At 50.5% G+C, this 17,297-nt stretch overlaps 1 protein-coding gene across 4 annotated transcripts in view; it reads left to right on the plus strand.

Moving 5' to 3' along the window:
* Positions 1-17,297, plus strand: part of LOC126981473 (protein split ends-like) — a 293,763-nt gene that overhangs the window by 84,263 nt on the left and 192,203 nt on the right. For 3 of the 4 annotated variants that reach the window (XM_050832543.1, XM_050832545.1, XM_050832542.1), the window contains one exon: positions 4,100-10,010. In XM_050832543.1, the coding sequence (XP_050688500.1) occupies positions 4,100-10,010 (5,911 nt within the window). Of the gene's footprint in view, positions 1-4,099; positions 10,011-11,412; positions 13,341-17,297 lie in introns of those variants that run through there. The other variant, XM_050832544.1, reaches the window with a different exon arrangement.

The raw sequence follows: 17,297 nt of genomic DNA on the forward strand, positions 1-17,297 counted from the left end.
TCTCTCTCTCTCTCTCCAACTTCTATATATATTTATTTATAGCTCATGAAAAAAAATCTTGATCCTCCTTTATCGCTCTACGGGTTATAAATAGTGAACGTGGGCGGCCGTCTTCAAAATATAATGTTGGTGAATATGGTGAGGGATAGATTTTTCCTTGCTGCTCCTCTTTTTATTGCTGCTATGGTGATGGTAGTGATGGTGATGAGGATAAGGAGGATGGTGACTGAGGTTCCGCAACACACGTGCGCGCCATAGAGAGATTGTTGGCTCGACGTAAAAGTCTCTGGACATGCGCCCGACACCCACCTCCACACACCTGCCCTTTGGAAAGCTGCCGACGGGGAAAGAAGTCCAATGATTCTTGTTGACGGGCGGCTGAAAATGACTCGTTGGCGGAGAATCAATGCTCGGGTCGCTGCCCTGTCCTCGGCGCGCTTCCGGCACCGATAAACGAGAAAAAATATATATAAGCCGTTGAAAAAAGGCGTTATTTTGTTTCCGTGACCAAAAAAGAATACCTGTGATTTTTTTTTTTTTTTCGATGTTCATACCCACGTGAAATAAATCAAAATGTCAGGTGTTTGTGAAGCTTGTTTCATGTTTTTCCTTTTCTGTTTTTCTCTCCGCATTCACGCCGCCTGAAACGTGCCCTCTGTTGATGGCTTGCGTGGATGATGGATGACGGCGGAGGGAATTGCATTTATATGTTTTTTGTTTTGTTTTTTGTAGCTTCCTGTTTCTTTTTTGGCTGTGTACGCTGCGGATATTTTTGTCCCTAAAGCAAAAGTCAACATCCGCCTGTTAACTCATTAAGTATTGCTTTTTCTCTCCCCCTTTTTTATGTTTTTTTTCTCCTTGCTTTGCTGTCACTGTCTTTTAACTTTTCCTTTCTATGTTTGTTTATGAGGGGACTATACTTGGATCTGTGTTAATATTCTTTATTTTTTATTTTTCCTTGATGCCCTTTCATGGATCTCTAATAGTAATAATTACCTGTAAGATGCAGAGGAGTATCAAGACACCTCTCTTTCCGAAATTGACTGTCATTTCGCCACTCACCTCTTCATTCTTTTACGGGAGCATCGCATGGCAGACTTTTTTGTCATTATTTATTTTTGCCCCTGTGCTTCTTCCTCTATCGTAGAAAAAGAGTTACAACCCACTATACACCACCTTAATTCAGTCCGATAACTTACTTCATCGCCATTCAGCTCAGCGTCCCGGATTTAGTATTCTCCCCTCGCCTCCCTGACTCACACTGCCCATAGCCGGGTCTTCCTTCTTCGGCGACGCACGCGAACGCCATGCACGCCTCAGACTCGCTTCCTGCAGCCTCCTTTACGTACAAACACACCTGTCCATGTTCAGGTGTTTTCATGGTCACCTGTAGAGAAGTACCTTGAGTCACACCTGCCCTAAAAATAACACCTTTACTCAACTTCCGCTACCTGCATACCTGTCTTGACTCATCGCCTTTTCCGAGCTCTAAATTTAATACACCATTCATGTTTGAGATCCCATAACTTAAGTAACAAATGCATCACGTAAAGTTACAATACAATTCAGTAGTCTTTTTCCTTTCCGGAGTCCATCCTTTGAGATCCCATAACTTAAGTAACAAATGCATCACGTAAAGTTACAATACAATTCAGTAGTCTTTTCCTTGCCGGAGTCCATCCTTAACTCCCTCCCTCCGTCCCTCACACATTCTTGGCTTTCGTAACGTACACCTTCCATGATTAAGATCCCCATAACCTGAGTAACAAATGCATCACCTAAAGTTACAACACAATTCAGTAGTCTTTTCCTTTCCGGAGTCTATCCTTAACTCCCTCCCTCCATCCCTCACACATTCACGCTGCCCCCATAACTTGCATACCTTCCTTGGCTCACCACTCCGCCTTGGCTCCCTTTGTCCATAACTCAACCGCCCACCACCACCGTCAGTACCACCACCACCACCTCCACCAACCATTACCGCCCTCACATCACCGCCGCCACGCCTAAATGCGAGACTTGGCGTGATGTCCCGTGTGCCCGCGCCTGGCAAGCACATTCACGGCTCTGCTATATCTGAGGGGAGAGGATGGAGGGGGAGGGGGAGGTCGGGGGCACTAGATTATGAGGAGTCAACTAAGGGAGGCGTGAGGCTACCATGATTCTCACACCTGTGTTTCTCCTCTCTCTGCTCCTCTTGCTCCCTTCAGCGTCTCTCAGGCATTCACTAACCCTCCATTTCTCTTCACCCACGCGTGCCAGTGCTCTCCTCCTCCTCCACTCCTCCTCCCCCATCACGCCCACGAACTTCATCTTTCCTTAAACATATATCATTTCTCGTTCCTCCTTTCATCCTCTCTCATTGCTCTAATCTGTCATTCCTCATCATCGCCTTCCAATCCATTCATTTCCGGCTCTCCTGCACCTACGCTTAGTCATGCCATCCCTCACGCCCACATCCTCACGCCACGCCCATCATTCCTCGTTCCCCACGCCCATCCTTCCTCATTCCACACGTCCACTCTTAATCCCACTCACCACCCTCTCGTTCCTCTTCTTCCACGCCCTCCAAACCTCTCTTCCTGCTCCTCCACCATCCACTTTCAGTCATGCCATCCCTCACGCCCACCTCCTCCTCCCTTCACGCCATCTTTCCTCATTCCTCACACCCTCCCTCCTCCGCCCCTACAGCCGCCCTCCCTCCCCGCCCCTTCATCACGCCCACTTATTGCCATCACCAATGCTATTTTCTCATTCGGCGCCACTGACCTTCGCGCTATCTCGCCCTGCACTACTTTATACCAATCAATCAATTCGTCTTGCCAGGGCCACCACCTCGCTGCTGCTGGGCACGAGGCGGGAGTCACTGGCACCCTCCTCCATCCCTCACACACTGCTATGCCCCTATGAGTTCCGGGTCGAAGGCTTTGAGAGAGGTAGTTCTTTTTTTGTTGTTGTTGTAAAGAAAGCAGCTCGAGGAAAAAAAAAATAACAATGAGAAAAAAGCCCGCTAATCACTGCCCCTATATAAAAAAAAAAGCGTTTAGAAGAGTGGCCAAAAGAGAGGTCAATTTCAGGAGGAGAGGTGCACTTGTTTACTTCTGACACCATACGTAAATAATAAATGCAAGTCCCTTTAAGAGTCTTTCAGCTCGTATTGGGAATTGATTTCGTTGTCATGCACCCTTGCGTATGTATGGGGAAAGTGCCTGCAGTGTTTCGGCCCAGAGAGAGAATAGTAATAGGATTAAAACGAAATATAATTGAGTTTGTTCCTCTGTCGCCCTGGTATTCTTGTGGCTGTGTGGGAGGGAGGGAAGGAACGGCCAACGCGTAAATGCCAGCAGTACACATAGACGAGATATTTATACACAAGAGAGCAACTATTATATACCCTATTCAGCACACACACACACACACACACACACACACACACACACGCACACATACTCGTCCTTTTCGAATCCCAAGGGTCTTGACATTCATACGGGTTAGACAGTTTAGATTACGTTAGCTCCTGGTATTGGCACGAGTCCGGGTACGCCATTTTTACCAAGAGGAGTAGATAGCGGGTCGAAATACATCACTGACTTCATGGTGTGTGTTGCAGTGGAGTCAAATACCACGTGGCTATTGTGGGACGGGACACTGAGAAGAAGGGGAGGTAAAGGGACAAAGGGAGAGTCTGTGAGGGAGGTGATTGTCCTGTGCTGGCGAGATGGTTGTGCCAGTGTGTGTGTTGTAGGGGGATGAAGGGTTCTGTGTGTGTGTGTGTGTGTGTGTGTGTGTGTGTGTGTGTGTGTGTGTGTGTGTGTGTGTTTGATGTGCCCGAAATAGTGAGTGAGGTGGGCCACGTGTCACAGTGCCGCTCTGTCTGAATCGTGCCCCTAATTAAGTGCCACTCGGATCTGCGTGCGTGTCATGGCCCTGCACGCCGATTGCTGTGATGTAGAGTTGTTTTGAAGTGCAGTGTGATGTCAGAGATCTTTTGGTCAATGATATTAAGTTTACATGAAACATAAATGTCGTTGTTGTGTATTTATCATTTACGTCATCGTTATTTTTTGGCGTCACTAATAGTCTTTGCTTTTGGTTTCAGAGCGTGCACAGCGGTGGCGGGCGTGAGGGCGTGGGCGGGGGTGTGATGGAGGATGGCGGACCCCACACCCGCGTCGCCCCAGCCTCCTCCGCCCATCGCAAGGCTAACTCCCTCCCAGGCTACTACTCCCGGGGCGGTTCCCACCACCACCACCACCAGCCATCCTTCCGCGAGGCCTTCAACACCAGCAAGAGTCCAACACCTCCAGCCCGAAGCGATGCCGCCCCGGCTGCTCCGCCAAGGGGCCCCACCAGTCCCAGGGCCCCGAGAGCCGTCGCTGTTCCTTCAGTTCCCTCTCAGCAAATGCAAAAACAAAATAAACAACAGCAGCAGCAACGCCAGCAACAACTACAACAACAACAACAACAACAACAACAACAACAACAACAACAACAACAACAGCAACAACTGCAACAGCAACAACAAAAACAACAGCCGCAAATTAGTAATCTACAACAGTATCACAAACAGCAACAGTTACTCCTGCAACAACAGCTGCATCAGAAGCAAATGCAGCAGCAGCTGGAAAAGCAACAACTGTGGCAGCAACATCAGCAGCAGCAGCAACACAGGATGCAGGAGTCGCACCGTCCAAATGCTCAGCACCAAGCCAAGCCACAAACGCAGCCAAAATTACCGCAGCAGGGGACGGTGCTCCCGCCATCACAAATTCGCCAGGCACATCGCCAGGAACCACCTCCACCCAGACCTGTCGCTCCCATGCCGGAGAAGAAGAGCAAAAGGTCAATTCTGAGTGGCATCTTTAGGCGCCGCAAGAAAGGGTCCAACAGCAGCTCCAGCAGTAGTTCCAGCAGCAGCAGCGACAGCGAAGAGCCTCCGCAGCGCCGTAGCTTCTTGCGGCGTCGAAGCAAAAAGAAAGAGAAAAAAGACACCCTCCTGCCACCCTCGCTGCTTCCTGCAGCTGAGGATCGCATAGGCCGCGTTATTCCGGGGTCCGGGGATCTGCATGATGGCGGCGATTTGCGAAGACCTGGGGACAGCGGCTACCGCAGGGTGAGGGTGGTGCCGTCGGGAACAGGAAGCCTAGGAAAGGAGAGTCAGTCTCTCGGCATACCCATTCTGACCCCACAACCTGGCCAGCTCAGCAGGCTCGGAGTGTCAGCGTCGCACGACTCCTTGCCTCTCAGTTTGGGCTCTTGGACCGGGGGTGGATCACACGCCTCCCTCGGCTACTACTCTGGAGGTGGCATGGGCACGCGGAGCTCCAGCACTGACACCATCAGCAAGAAGGAGCGACGCGAGGCCCTGAAGGCGCGCGTGGAACGGCTGCGGGAGAGGATTCGTGACACCAGCTCCGACGATGAGAAGGCGTCTGTATCCTCCCACTCAATGTACGGGAGTGAGTCAAGCCTCAGCAAATCAGGTTCCTTGAGTCGCAGGTCAAGGGCGGCGCGGACTGAACGTTTTTTGAGGCGCAAGTCTTACGAACTCGAAACACTGAGGAACGAGACGGAGAAGGACAGGCGCAACAGGGAGGCGGTGCAGGCCCGGATTGAAGAGATCCAGCGCGTGCGGGAATTTGAGGCGAAGAGAAACAAATTGAATGAGGAGAGGAAGAACCAGACTGTTGCCAAAACCAAGCCACGTTGGTCGGCCAAGTTAGTCTACCAGGAATCCAGCGAGTACGAGTCGTCTGTCCTGCTTCGAACGCCCTCCGTGAGCCCAGCAGCGAGTCCCCACATGAAGGCCAAGTTTGACGGACACTCGAGGGACGGCGTGGTGATGAGGAACAAGCAGCCGCCCGTTAACACGTCGGTGACGGTCTCGCTAGGGCTGCCGTCTGGCACTCCATCTAGAAGAAGCTTCCAGGACTTTGAAGCACCTGGGAGCAACACTTTCCGGGGTCACCGGAGTGCTTCGTACGACAGCAACATCAATAGGAATTCCTTCGTCATGTATCCACCTCCAGGACCCGCATCTAGCAGTGGACCTACGATGAACAGGTCCGGCCTCACCCCTCCAGCACCCCCGCCTCGCGATAGGAGCAGAATATTGTCACCCTGTGATGGGAGGCCGATGTCGTTCTCGTTCGAGAGCTTGAACCAGGATGCCCAGCGGCCAAACTCTAGCCAGTCCAGCATGAGTAATTTCACCAAAGGTTCGAGTCCTAGCCCCAGCGTACGGTCCGTGCCAGCCTACTTGGGTCCGCGGACCAATGCCCAGGTCCCAGGACCCACGCCTCCACTAGCACCCACCCGTCGCTCTTTCTCTGAGCTAGAGCTGTCGCAGCAACAGCAGTTGGAGGCCAGGAGTGGATTCAACGCCCCGCCTGCTAGACCTGCGCCTCCGGGCGGCTATCCAAACTCACCGTATAGATACACCGACCAACCCCCGAGACCTGCCCAACAAAATCATTATTATCGGCCAACACAACAGCAGCAGCAGCAGCAGCAGCCGAGCCAGCAAGTGCAGTACTACACAGATCAGTCACCTCAGCACACCAAGACTGTACCTATTAGCAGTGTGCCTGCTTCGCCTTCTTCAGACTATTCTTCGTACATGAGTGACAACAGCATCAGGCTGCAGCAAGCCAACACGGCGTGGAGACAAAAAGAACAGGAAATTAAAACCAAAGTTTCTGTGTCGCCGAGCACAGCCCCGCCGGCAGTGAGCGACTCTTCACGTTCAAACAGCCCCAAAGTAGAGAACGGAGTGGCTTCATCCCCAGGCAAACAGTTGCAGCAGCAGCAGCAGCAGCAGGGTGAGGGAATATATGGCATTATTGAAACCAAAAAGCCACGGCCGGCTCCCATCACCATCAAGCAGGCCGAGTCCCTCAGCTCCCTCTCCGGCCAGAGTGACATGTCCAGCCCAGCCCCGCGCGGTCCAGATTCCGACTCCGGCCAGGGCAGCCTGGCACGGGACAAAAAGAAGCTGGCCCAGACTAGGCCACTCTCCATGGTGCTGGAGAAGGCAGAATCCGGGGAAAAGGAGACACCCCCAGGCACCCCGAGGGCCCGGCCGCAGCCCCCTATGAGAGGCGCCTTGCAGCCAGCGTCCCAGGGACGTGAAGCGACGAAGCGTAATAAGCTAGAAGACATTATCAAACACAAATTGGACTTGAAAGCGGAAAAGAGTATAAGTCACAAGGAGTTCGAAAACATCATTCAAAAGGAGAAAGAAAAATTGCAGAAGAGCAAGTGTAGCAATTTTGAGGAGGCATTGAAAGAGCTAGAGGAAATCTATGCTAGTCTCAAGCTGGACAGCGAGGATTTGATGGACGGAGCTGAGCGACGCGACCTTCCTGTGCAGCACCAAGCCCTGCGAGGTGAGCCTTTGAGTGACCAAAGGGACCTCGTCAGCGACAGCAACACTTCACTCCAGGATAATGAACGGACTCGCTCGCTGTCGGGGAGGAGATCGGGCGTTCCTGACATGAAAGCTGATGACATGCATTTCCGTAGATGTCAGCAGGGTACCCGCAATCAGCCAGACGTGCAGAAGGCGCTGCAGATGACCGGCAGCTACCTGCTTGTGTCACCTGCCCACGTAACACCATCAGACTTTGACAAAGACCTCCCTAAAGACCCAATGCTGGAAGGGGAACCAGATGTTGTGTATGACGACGTGTCATACAGGAACATCAAGCAGGCCAACTCCATCAAAATCATTGACCCGCAGCCACCATTTGGCATCCCTCTAGGGCCCACCACCCAGGCCTCTCCCAACGACTATCTGCACGTGACTCCCAAAGAAAACTACCGCCCCAAGATGATCTCCAGGAAGCAGCCAGACACCGCCATGGACGATCTAGCCTTCAGGAACCTGAGGAAGGATAAAGGCAACAAAGAAGTCAACACTTCCGAGCTGGACGAGCTTCTGTGTGAGGCTCGGACAGGCTCTCCCAGACGTCGGACGGCTCGCTCCGCCTCGGCCGACAGGGCCCAGGGCCTACGCAGCGATGCTGAGCGGGGACTGAAGCAGCAGACGCCCCGGCAGGTGAAGCAGCATCACGAGGCGCGACGTGTAGGTGGTCAAAAGGAGAGCATGACGGACAGTGAAGCCACGACGGGGCTCAGCCCGGTCAGTGCGCGCCACAACCCCAGTTGGCTGGAACGAGCCCATCTGGTGGACCCCAAGTGGGACATCAGCACCAACAACCTTAGCACCAGCACGGAGACCCTGACGGAGCTGTCATCGGCCCGTGCAGTGTCTCAGCCGGACATCCGTCAAGCCATCATCCGCGAGGCCCGCGCGCCAACGGGAGGCCCTCATGAGCTGACTGACGGGGAGCTGCACCACGTCGTTGTCACCTCCGTGGCCACGCCCGCCACCGTCACGCTGGCCACCATCACCGTGCCCCGCCTCGTCAAGGTGCATACCGTCCACAGCGCTCCGGCCTCGCCTGTCATCCTGGACAGCAAGACCAACCGGCCCATCGAGTCCATCTTCAACAGCAAGCCAAAGCCTTTCTACCTGTCTAATGCTGCCATTGAGCAGCAACCGCAAAGCCCGGAGCGAAAGGAACAGGAACAACAGCAGCCTCAGCCACAGCAGCAGAAGCAGGAACAGCAACAACAACAACGGCAGCAGCATAAGCAGGAGACACAGCAACAGCAGAAACCACAGCAGCAGCAGGATCAAGTGGACATCGCCAAGCTGGACGCCCTCATCTCCACACTCAGCACTGTGGATGCCCCTGACATTGTTTCTGACGCCTCCGACGCGTCCTCGGAAGGTACAGACATCCCTCCGCCCACAGACTTTGCAGTGAACGAACTGAAAATATCCGAACCCGCCCTTGAAAACGTGCCTGAGCCCCAAACGGTCGCGTCGCTTCCCTCTCGGAAAAGTAGTGTAGATTATGAATACAACAGTGCCAAAGCCAATGTCACGAAGGCCATCAGGCTGTCCATGGCCATGGAGTCTTATAGCAGTGAAGGTAAAGAGGTTTGTTCTCGTAGGCGTAGTGCTGTAGATCTGCCAGTGCGGGAGAGCCTTCCTTCCCCCGACGGCACCTCCATCTCTTCCACTAATATTCTCTCCTTCTTGAGTCTTAACCCGGCGAGTGGCGGCGACGGCGACGCGACGGAGCCGAAGTCTTCTCAGGCCGCCGCGCCTCAGGCCACCCCCGCCAAGGCTTCCACCTGTACTGATAGAGTAGAGTCCATGGTAGTAGTGTCGCAGGAGGTGCATGGTAGAGCCCGACGCTCCCGCTCTGTGCCCACCTCACCGAGGACAGTCGACACAGCGCCTGTGCTGGGTAAGAGCTTTGCTAAACCACTTATTAATGAAGCGGAAGTGTCCACTGACGGTGAGGTGGAGTCCGGCCCGGAGCATGAAGGTGCCACTCCGAACAGTGTCTCTGCCTCCCTCGCCTTGCCCGGGCAAGGTGGTGACACCCTCTCTCTTCCCTCTTCCTCCACTGTCGCACCAGACACGGCTCAGTCTCTCTCGGAAAAACAGACGAGCACAAATCAAAATACATTAATTGCATGTGAAACTCAAGCTGTCTCTCAAACCCTTTCCTCTAACGACGCTCGTGCCCGCGCTGCCTGCGAGAATGTTGAGAGCGAGTCAAAGGCTGGGGACGCTGCACCTCCCCCTGCCGCCAAGCTGTCCTCTTCTGCCAAGGCTCCCCCGCCCCCCGTGCGCCTCTCCTCCCTTCCGCCTTCCCCGACCCTTCGTGGGGGCTCAGGTCTCCAGCGCCCGTCCGGCCCGCCTTCCCCTGTGTGTGGCGGCGAGGCGAGTCGGGAACAGCGGGTGCGGGGAGCCAGTGAGCCCCTGCAGCGGCAGGTCAATGGGGCGAGCGGTTCCGAGAGTGAGGCAAGCGATGGTGTGGTAAGGGCGGGGTCTCTGCCGCCAGTCCAGCGCCCGCCCACCGACTCCAAGGGGCTTGACCAGAGCCACGGGTTGGCTGGCGCTGCAGGGCCGCGGTCTTGTGCTTCAGGTGAGGGGGGTGAGTTAGCCGCTGACGGGCAGGATAGCAACTGCTTCCAGTCCCTGGTGGCCGCGTGTTACGTGCTTGCATGTGTGACTCAATTGGCGGGAGTGGACCTGATAGCTGCCTTCGGCCTGCTGCTGGCCATGGCTTCTGTTTTCATCACTTTCGCTAGATGACGCCCTGCGTGACTCACCCGCCTGTCTGCACCTCACTCAGCTTCTCCCGCGGGCTTATAGTCCTTACCGGCAGCCTCGCGAGGCAGGCTTCCTGGCCGCCGTCACGCTGACCTGCGAGGCTTCACCGCACACCAGGTGGCGGGAGGAAGCCTGCCTTCAGGGAATGCCTGATTTTTTATATATTTTTAATCTACATTTGGAGTTTCTTTTAAGAATGCCAAATATATATATTTTTTTTCGTTACCGACTGGGAGAGACCGCCTCGCCGCCTCCACCAAGCGGTCCAGGCACAGCGTTCCGCCGGCCAGTCACTGTGGGTGGGCGGAGACGCGCCAGCCACGTCCTTGGGACGTGTGTCACTCACTGCCATGTATAGTTGAGGCGCTGTGCCCGCCGCTGGTAGGGGCGGCGAGGAGGCGTGGCGGGACTCGCACGCCAGCGGCCGCGCCAGGGAGGCCACTCACCCTTTAGGACATCATCACCTTGGCGGCCCCGACTCACTGTTCTTAACTTTGTGATGGTATTGGTGCCGAGTGACTAAATCAAATATATGTGTGCTTAACTCAATGACTAAACCACAAGACAAGTTTGTATTTTCAAGTACAAGCAGCAACCTTTCCTTTCAGATTTTATAGATCACGCTAGGAAAAGAAATGGACCGAGTAGTTGGTAAACAGTTTATGCTTTCCTCCACGTTGACTTTGTCTTGGTGCGTGCTTCCCTAAGTCGTCCTTTCCCTCAGACTCCAGTGGTCGAGTTGTGACGGTCGGTAACTCAGTAGTAAGAGGTCTAAGGCGTATTTCATAACGGTACACACATGTTAAGCCAAATAGTAACAGCTAACTAGATTACTAAGCCGCTTCAGTCATCGGTGCCGTCTTTGCGAAGTTCGTGCATCCCCTGATGGTCTTAGCTGCAGCACCTTTGTCGTGGTCGCCCAACACCATCCACCTCCCGTCCTGACACCTGCACCTCACATCACCTGCTCCCTCCACTTAATGCCCCTCCAAGCTTACCTTCACTACCTCGGGCAGGTCGTTTTCACTTCCCTTAACTACTCGACACTTCACATTAGCAATCTTTATCTTTACTCCACCCAACTTTCTTGATCAGGTTACCTATATTCCTTCCCACGCACTGCTCCCAAACCCCACATCCTCCACCCGTTGCTTCCCTCCACCTTATTTTCCTCCACCTACCTTTTCCTTATTCCACCCAACTTTCTCTTCCAGGTTGCTCACAATCCTCCCCACCCACTGCCTCCAAGTCCCACATCCTCGACCCGCTGCCTCCCTCCTCCCAACTTTCCTTCATCTACCTGAACACGAGCCCACCGAGACCCGCCATGTGAACCCCCGCCCATAAGGCTCAGGTGACGCTGCCCGCTGCTGTAATAGGCTCCCCCGAGAGGCACTAGTGACTCCCTCCCTTGGCCGTACAGGTGTGCCAGGTGCTCGTGATTACCTGTCCCTCAAGGTGCTGTGGAGCCGTGTGCAGGGCTGGCTCAGGTGTCAAGTGAGTCACCGATATCCAGCATGTTGACTTCAGTTAGTTGTTTTGCGTCTCAACTGTATTCTTGTAAGTCTCGACCTTCCTGTTAATCCTTGCCACATATTAAAGACCTCATTGTTTTCGTTGTTTTCCATGATTAACGTGAATCTTAGTAAGTCTGCCGCGCTGTGTCTGGTGAGTGTGGTCCGAGTTAGTGGCTCCTCCCTTCGCTACGTCCTCGTCGTTGCCGTCCTCTGCCTCCACACCCCAATTCGTCCCTTGGGCTTCCCGATCATGGCTACCTCCCCGACCATTCCTCTCTTCCCCCTGCTGACGCTCCCTCGCTTTCCCGTTCTCAGGTTATTGACGTGTGGTATACATGTGTACGTGTGAACACCTGATTATTTGAAGCATCTCACTTAATATCAACTCATTTTACAAGTTGCGTTTGTGTTGAAGTTTTCGAGTGATGTTTGGCGGCACTCTTTTCAAAGCCACAAGGACTCATCCGCCACCGAGGTAGAAAGTGTCATATCACACTCCATGTTTTCATATTTTAATTAACACGCTGGAGGGTCGCGGTGCAAGGCCAACACCGCGACACCCTTGATGAAAACACGTCCACTCATGTTCTCTTGTTGATTGGTTGATTCCCTGCCACGCACCGGCTCACGCACCTGTATATCTGTCCGTCTGTGTGTGTGTGTGTGTGTGTGTGTGTGTGTGTGTGTGTGTGTGTTTTAAATCCTGCAGCGTCTAAGGAGCCGTCGTGTCCTTCCTGCCGGAGGTGTGTTGAGATATCCTGCGTCCTGCGAGATTGCCCGGCGGGAGGCTTCAAGAATATATGATAGAAACCCTCAATAACTCGCCATCACGACCTGCAACACGTCCCTCTGAGGTCTTACCCTTCAACACGTAATGAAAAGTAGAACGCCAAGTCATGCGCGCAAGAGAACGTGACTACTACAAGTTGTCGTAAATAGCGTATACATATAAGTCGCCTCGCTCAGTATCACATCGCTTGCCATCTTCCATCCCAGCGCGTCTCGTTAGCTGTATAGCGTAATTAACCTCTTAAAGGACGTACGTATCCGTGAAAAAGGTGCCACGTGAACCAGTGCTCGTGAAAGCTTCCCTTAAGACGTCTCAGTAATAAATACTTTAAAATCACAAGGCCGTAAGTGCTAATTTTTGAAAGAATGAATATTGCTTGAACGGTTTAGCTTAAAAACACTCTTGAGCCATTGTTATGTTCAGGCCTCTGGTACCATGAGTCGTACTGTTCCAAATCACACCGCAAGACAAAGCACTCTGACAGGACCTACTGCTGTCAAAATCTTTCACTATAGGTTTTGGCGACGCTCGCGGCCTTTTGGTTTTAGAGAACATGTTTTACTCCATCGAAGCTCCTCTGCTTCCCGCCGCCGCCGCGAGGCCGAGGGCAGCGCGTCGTCCCGCCGTCCTGAGTCCTGAGTCCTGAGTACAAGCAGCGAGTCCTCGGTGCCGCGTGGTGCTACTTGTATGACCCCCTTCCCCCCAGTGCTCACCCGTTCAGGAGGCACACGTGTACGTGCGCACACAACACAAACGCACACAAGCACTCAAAGCTCGTATTGTCTTTTCTTCGTTCCACATAACCTGAAGAACAGATCAGTGTATATATATATATATATATATATATATATATATATATATATATATATATATATATATATATATATATATATATATATATATATATATATATATATATATATATATATATATATATATATATATATATATATATATATATATATATATATATATATATATATATATATATATATATATATATATATATATATATATATTCATAAATCGCATTCACTAACCTATGACTAATTACGATTAAATATAGTCTTAATTATGTGATCAAAATATTTTATGCAAAAGGGACCTTGAACGGTATGAAAACATAGTTGTTCAGTACTTCATACACTTAAAAATAATCGTTTAAAAAGTTTATCATCAGTCTGTCGCCCACACCGTCACTATCGCATGACACGACAGACCCCTCACACGACACCCAGATAACACAAAGGTCAAGCACCTCACCCCGCCACGAGGAAACTCACGCAACACACACATACACAGACACATGCACACACCTCCTTAGCTTCGTCTTACCACTCATCCATTGACCCTATAATGAACGCTGCTGCTTTATGTGTGTGTGTGTGTGTGTGTGTGTGTGTGTGTGTGTGTGTGTGTGTGTGTGGACTCGCTGGACCCGTGACTCAGGTGACGTTCACCGGTAACTTAGCCTCGTAGACAGGTGACTCGCCCGCCAGGTGTGACAGGCACGGCCACACCCTCCCCCGGAGCACATTGTTCGACTTAGTGCCAAATAACGTCTGTATGTGTATATGTGTGTGTATTAAGTCCCTAAATGTGATATAACTGTACATTTACTGTATGATATTAATATAGAAACAACCAAATACAGAGTTTAATAAAAGACAGGATTTGTTTACTTCCCTGGAGGCTGAGGTACTGCTGGTAAGTGTTCTCAAACTGCATGATGGCAACTGATAACATTGTGACTGTCTAAGGTATATGATTTTTTTTGTGTGTGTTTATACTTCTGTGACATGAGAGAACTGTGTCAGGGCACCAACATATTTCAGTCTCCTAACCATACAGTACAAAGTGTCTTGATTCACGTGACGTTTGTGTGACATAAAAGAGTGCAGCATCCGGGGCTCTTCATATTTACCAACGAACAAAGAACTGACCCACGCACCGGAAAATGCCAATAGTCGTCATGAAAGCATTCAAACCAATTTTTTTTTTAACTACATAGCTGAAACACATCGGCTTTACGCATCGACTGGGAACACACTTCAAAGCCCGAACACTGACAGATAGAGCGACAAAGCCAGGCAGATTAACCTTACTTTAGCGACCAGAGGCATCCAGGTTTTGCATCCCCGCGGGTATAAAACACTAAGCCGTCTCACTCGCTTATTTATTTGCTTCGTTTGATCATCGCTTAAAAAGTCTGTTAACTATCTTCTATGGGATACTGACATCAACATAGAAAAGGTTTATAAGTTTAGTCATACAATAGGGAAGATAAGGCAGGTTTAGGAGTCGTTTTAAGGTGAATTTATAGGATAGAAATCTGCCTCACTAAGGAAGGAGAGGCAAATGAAAAAGTCAGTATATGGAAAAAAGAAAGAAAGCAGACCGCTCGGCTGAAAAAAAATATTGGCTTGGAAAAAAAATTAGAGGAAGAGGAAATGTAGAAAACTGAAATGCGAAGGAAATAGGAAGAAAATATACAACCCAAAATTTATGTATACATCAAAATAATAAATAAAAAAGAATACGGAAGTAGAAAGGACGCAAATAGGTAAAGAAAACGAGGCCCAGAACATAAGGAAACCAGAGCAATATATCCACTTTAAAATAGGTATCGGGCGTGTGTGTGTGTGTGTGTATTGGGTAGAAACTAAAGCTTATTGAGGTACCGGTAACCACAACAAACAGTAGTCAGAGAGTACTAAGAGAGGCGAGGAGAGCTTGGTGCACACACACACACACACACACACACACACACACACACACACACACACACACACACACACACACACACGTCTCAAATCGGATGAGTAATTAATTCCTTTTATCTGCATCATCGGAAAGAATTACTCCCCCCACTCCCCCCACCCCTTTGTGGAAAGATAGATTCTTGCATTAAACAAGCCTGATAATTACCCTAGTATCCCTAGAAAACTTACGTGCTCTGTAGTGACATTCCCCTTTCCACGTTTTCTATTTGGCTTCTGAGAGTAACCATAAACTATTATAAAATGTGCCGTCCCAGAAAGATTAATTTTGATTTACGTAGATGTTCAGACCACGCAGCCCTCTCACTAAAGCAAAACGAGAGAGAGAGAGAGAGAGAGAGAGAGAGAGAGAGAGAGAGAGAGAGAGAGAGAGAGAGAGAGAGAGAGAGAGAGAGAGAGAGAGAGAGAGAGAGAGAGAGAGAGAGAGAGTTGAATAATACCCCTGAGACAAACTGTGTGTGCTTCAAGAATAAAATATAAATATCATAAACTTTGGGGAGAAGTTAAACCCATTTGTCTGAGGTCTCGAGAGAGGAAAGGGAGAAAAGCAGAACACCAGGAGGATGCGGAGAGAGAGAGAGAGAGAGAGAGAGAGAGAGAGAGAGAGAGAGAGAGAGAGAGAGAGAGAGAGAGAGAGAGAGAGAGAGAGAGAGAGCATTTTTTCATTATATTTATTACTAGTAGTAGTTGTAACCGTAGTAGTAGTGGCAGTAATAGTAGCAGCAGTAGTAGTAGTAGTAATCGTAGTAGTGTTTATTGATAACAGTATTAGTAGTAGTAGTAGTAGCAGCAGCAGCAGCACTAGTGTTATATTTTCAGCGTCGCCTCATCGTTCCCCCGAGGGCTGGCGCAAGGCTCCTGTCTGCCTCTGAGTCACGTTTGTGGCGGTGTTTGGAAGACTTTCACCTCGGAAGTGATATGGATTTCTTGCTTAGTCAGGTTTAAAGTTTTATGCGTTTTCTTACAAAAAAAGAGGTTTGTAAAGATAATATGAGGTAATATTATGCAATGGTGAAAGCAACGAAGCTTTAGTAACCAATTATCTTTAGTTTTTCACTGCACGACCATCGTATGAGCGGACTGTCCTATTAAAATAGCCGCAAGTGGCTGTGATGGCGTTAGTTTGCATCAATATTTTTTTAGATAAAGACTGAGCATATCAAATGAGGCTGTTTTGCATACTGGGCCAGGGAAGTGTTCGTCGAGGAGGTGTTAACCAGGGCGCCGAGGTGCGGGGCGGAGGAAAGTTGTCCACTTGCTGGAGGACCTCGGGGAGAAAGGTAAATATTGAAATTTTCGGAAGTGTGTGTGTGTGTGTGTGTGTGTGTGTGTGTGTATATATATATATATATATATATATATATATATATATATATATATATATATATATATATATATATATATATATATATATATATATATATATATATATATATATATATATATATATATATATATATATATATATATATATATATATATATATCAGGTGGTACTCGTGGTGGCTGCATGGTCGCAGGGGACATCCAAGCCAGGCCAGAGGTGCCCCGCGCCTCTCGTCGGCAGCCCGGGCCATCGTGCAGGAGGAGATTGTTGGTAGAGTGGTGCCTTGGGCCTCAGGCTCTTGGTTCCTAATAAGGAGCCAGCCAGGGCCTTCGCTGCTCAAACAGGCCCGAGGGCCCTGTGTTTGCCTCGCCAGGTGCCGTTTGCTGCCCTGCTTGCCGTGATGCATGTATTGCCTTTTTCTCGTATGGGCCAGGCCGCTGCCGTGCCGGGCCAGGGGCCAGGTTTGCTCTGGATGCCTTTTGGAGACAGGCCGCCACGGTCAGCCCGCGTGGTGTGCACCTGTGTGGGGGGAAGTAGCTTTCTAAAGGGTGAAAGCAAAGCTGTGATTGGTAAACACACAAACACTGTCACGCGCGCACGCACACGTTTACTGTCCAGTTTCCGGAATCTCTGAGAAAGGCAAGAGGTTCCATCTAGGGTATTGGGGCCGCGGGGGGCGTGGGCGG

Source organism: Eriocheir sinensis, chromosome 48 (genome assembly GCF_024679095.1).
Source record: "Eriocheir sinensis breed Jianghai 21 chromosome 48, ASM2467909v1, whole genome shotgun sequence".
Taxonomy (NCBI): Eukaryota; Metazoa; Arthropoda; class Malacostraca; order Decapoda; family Varunidae; genus Eriocheir; species Eriocheir sinensis.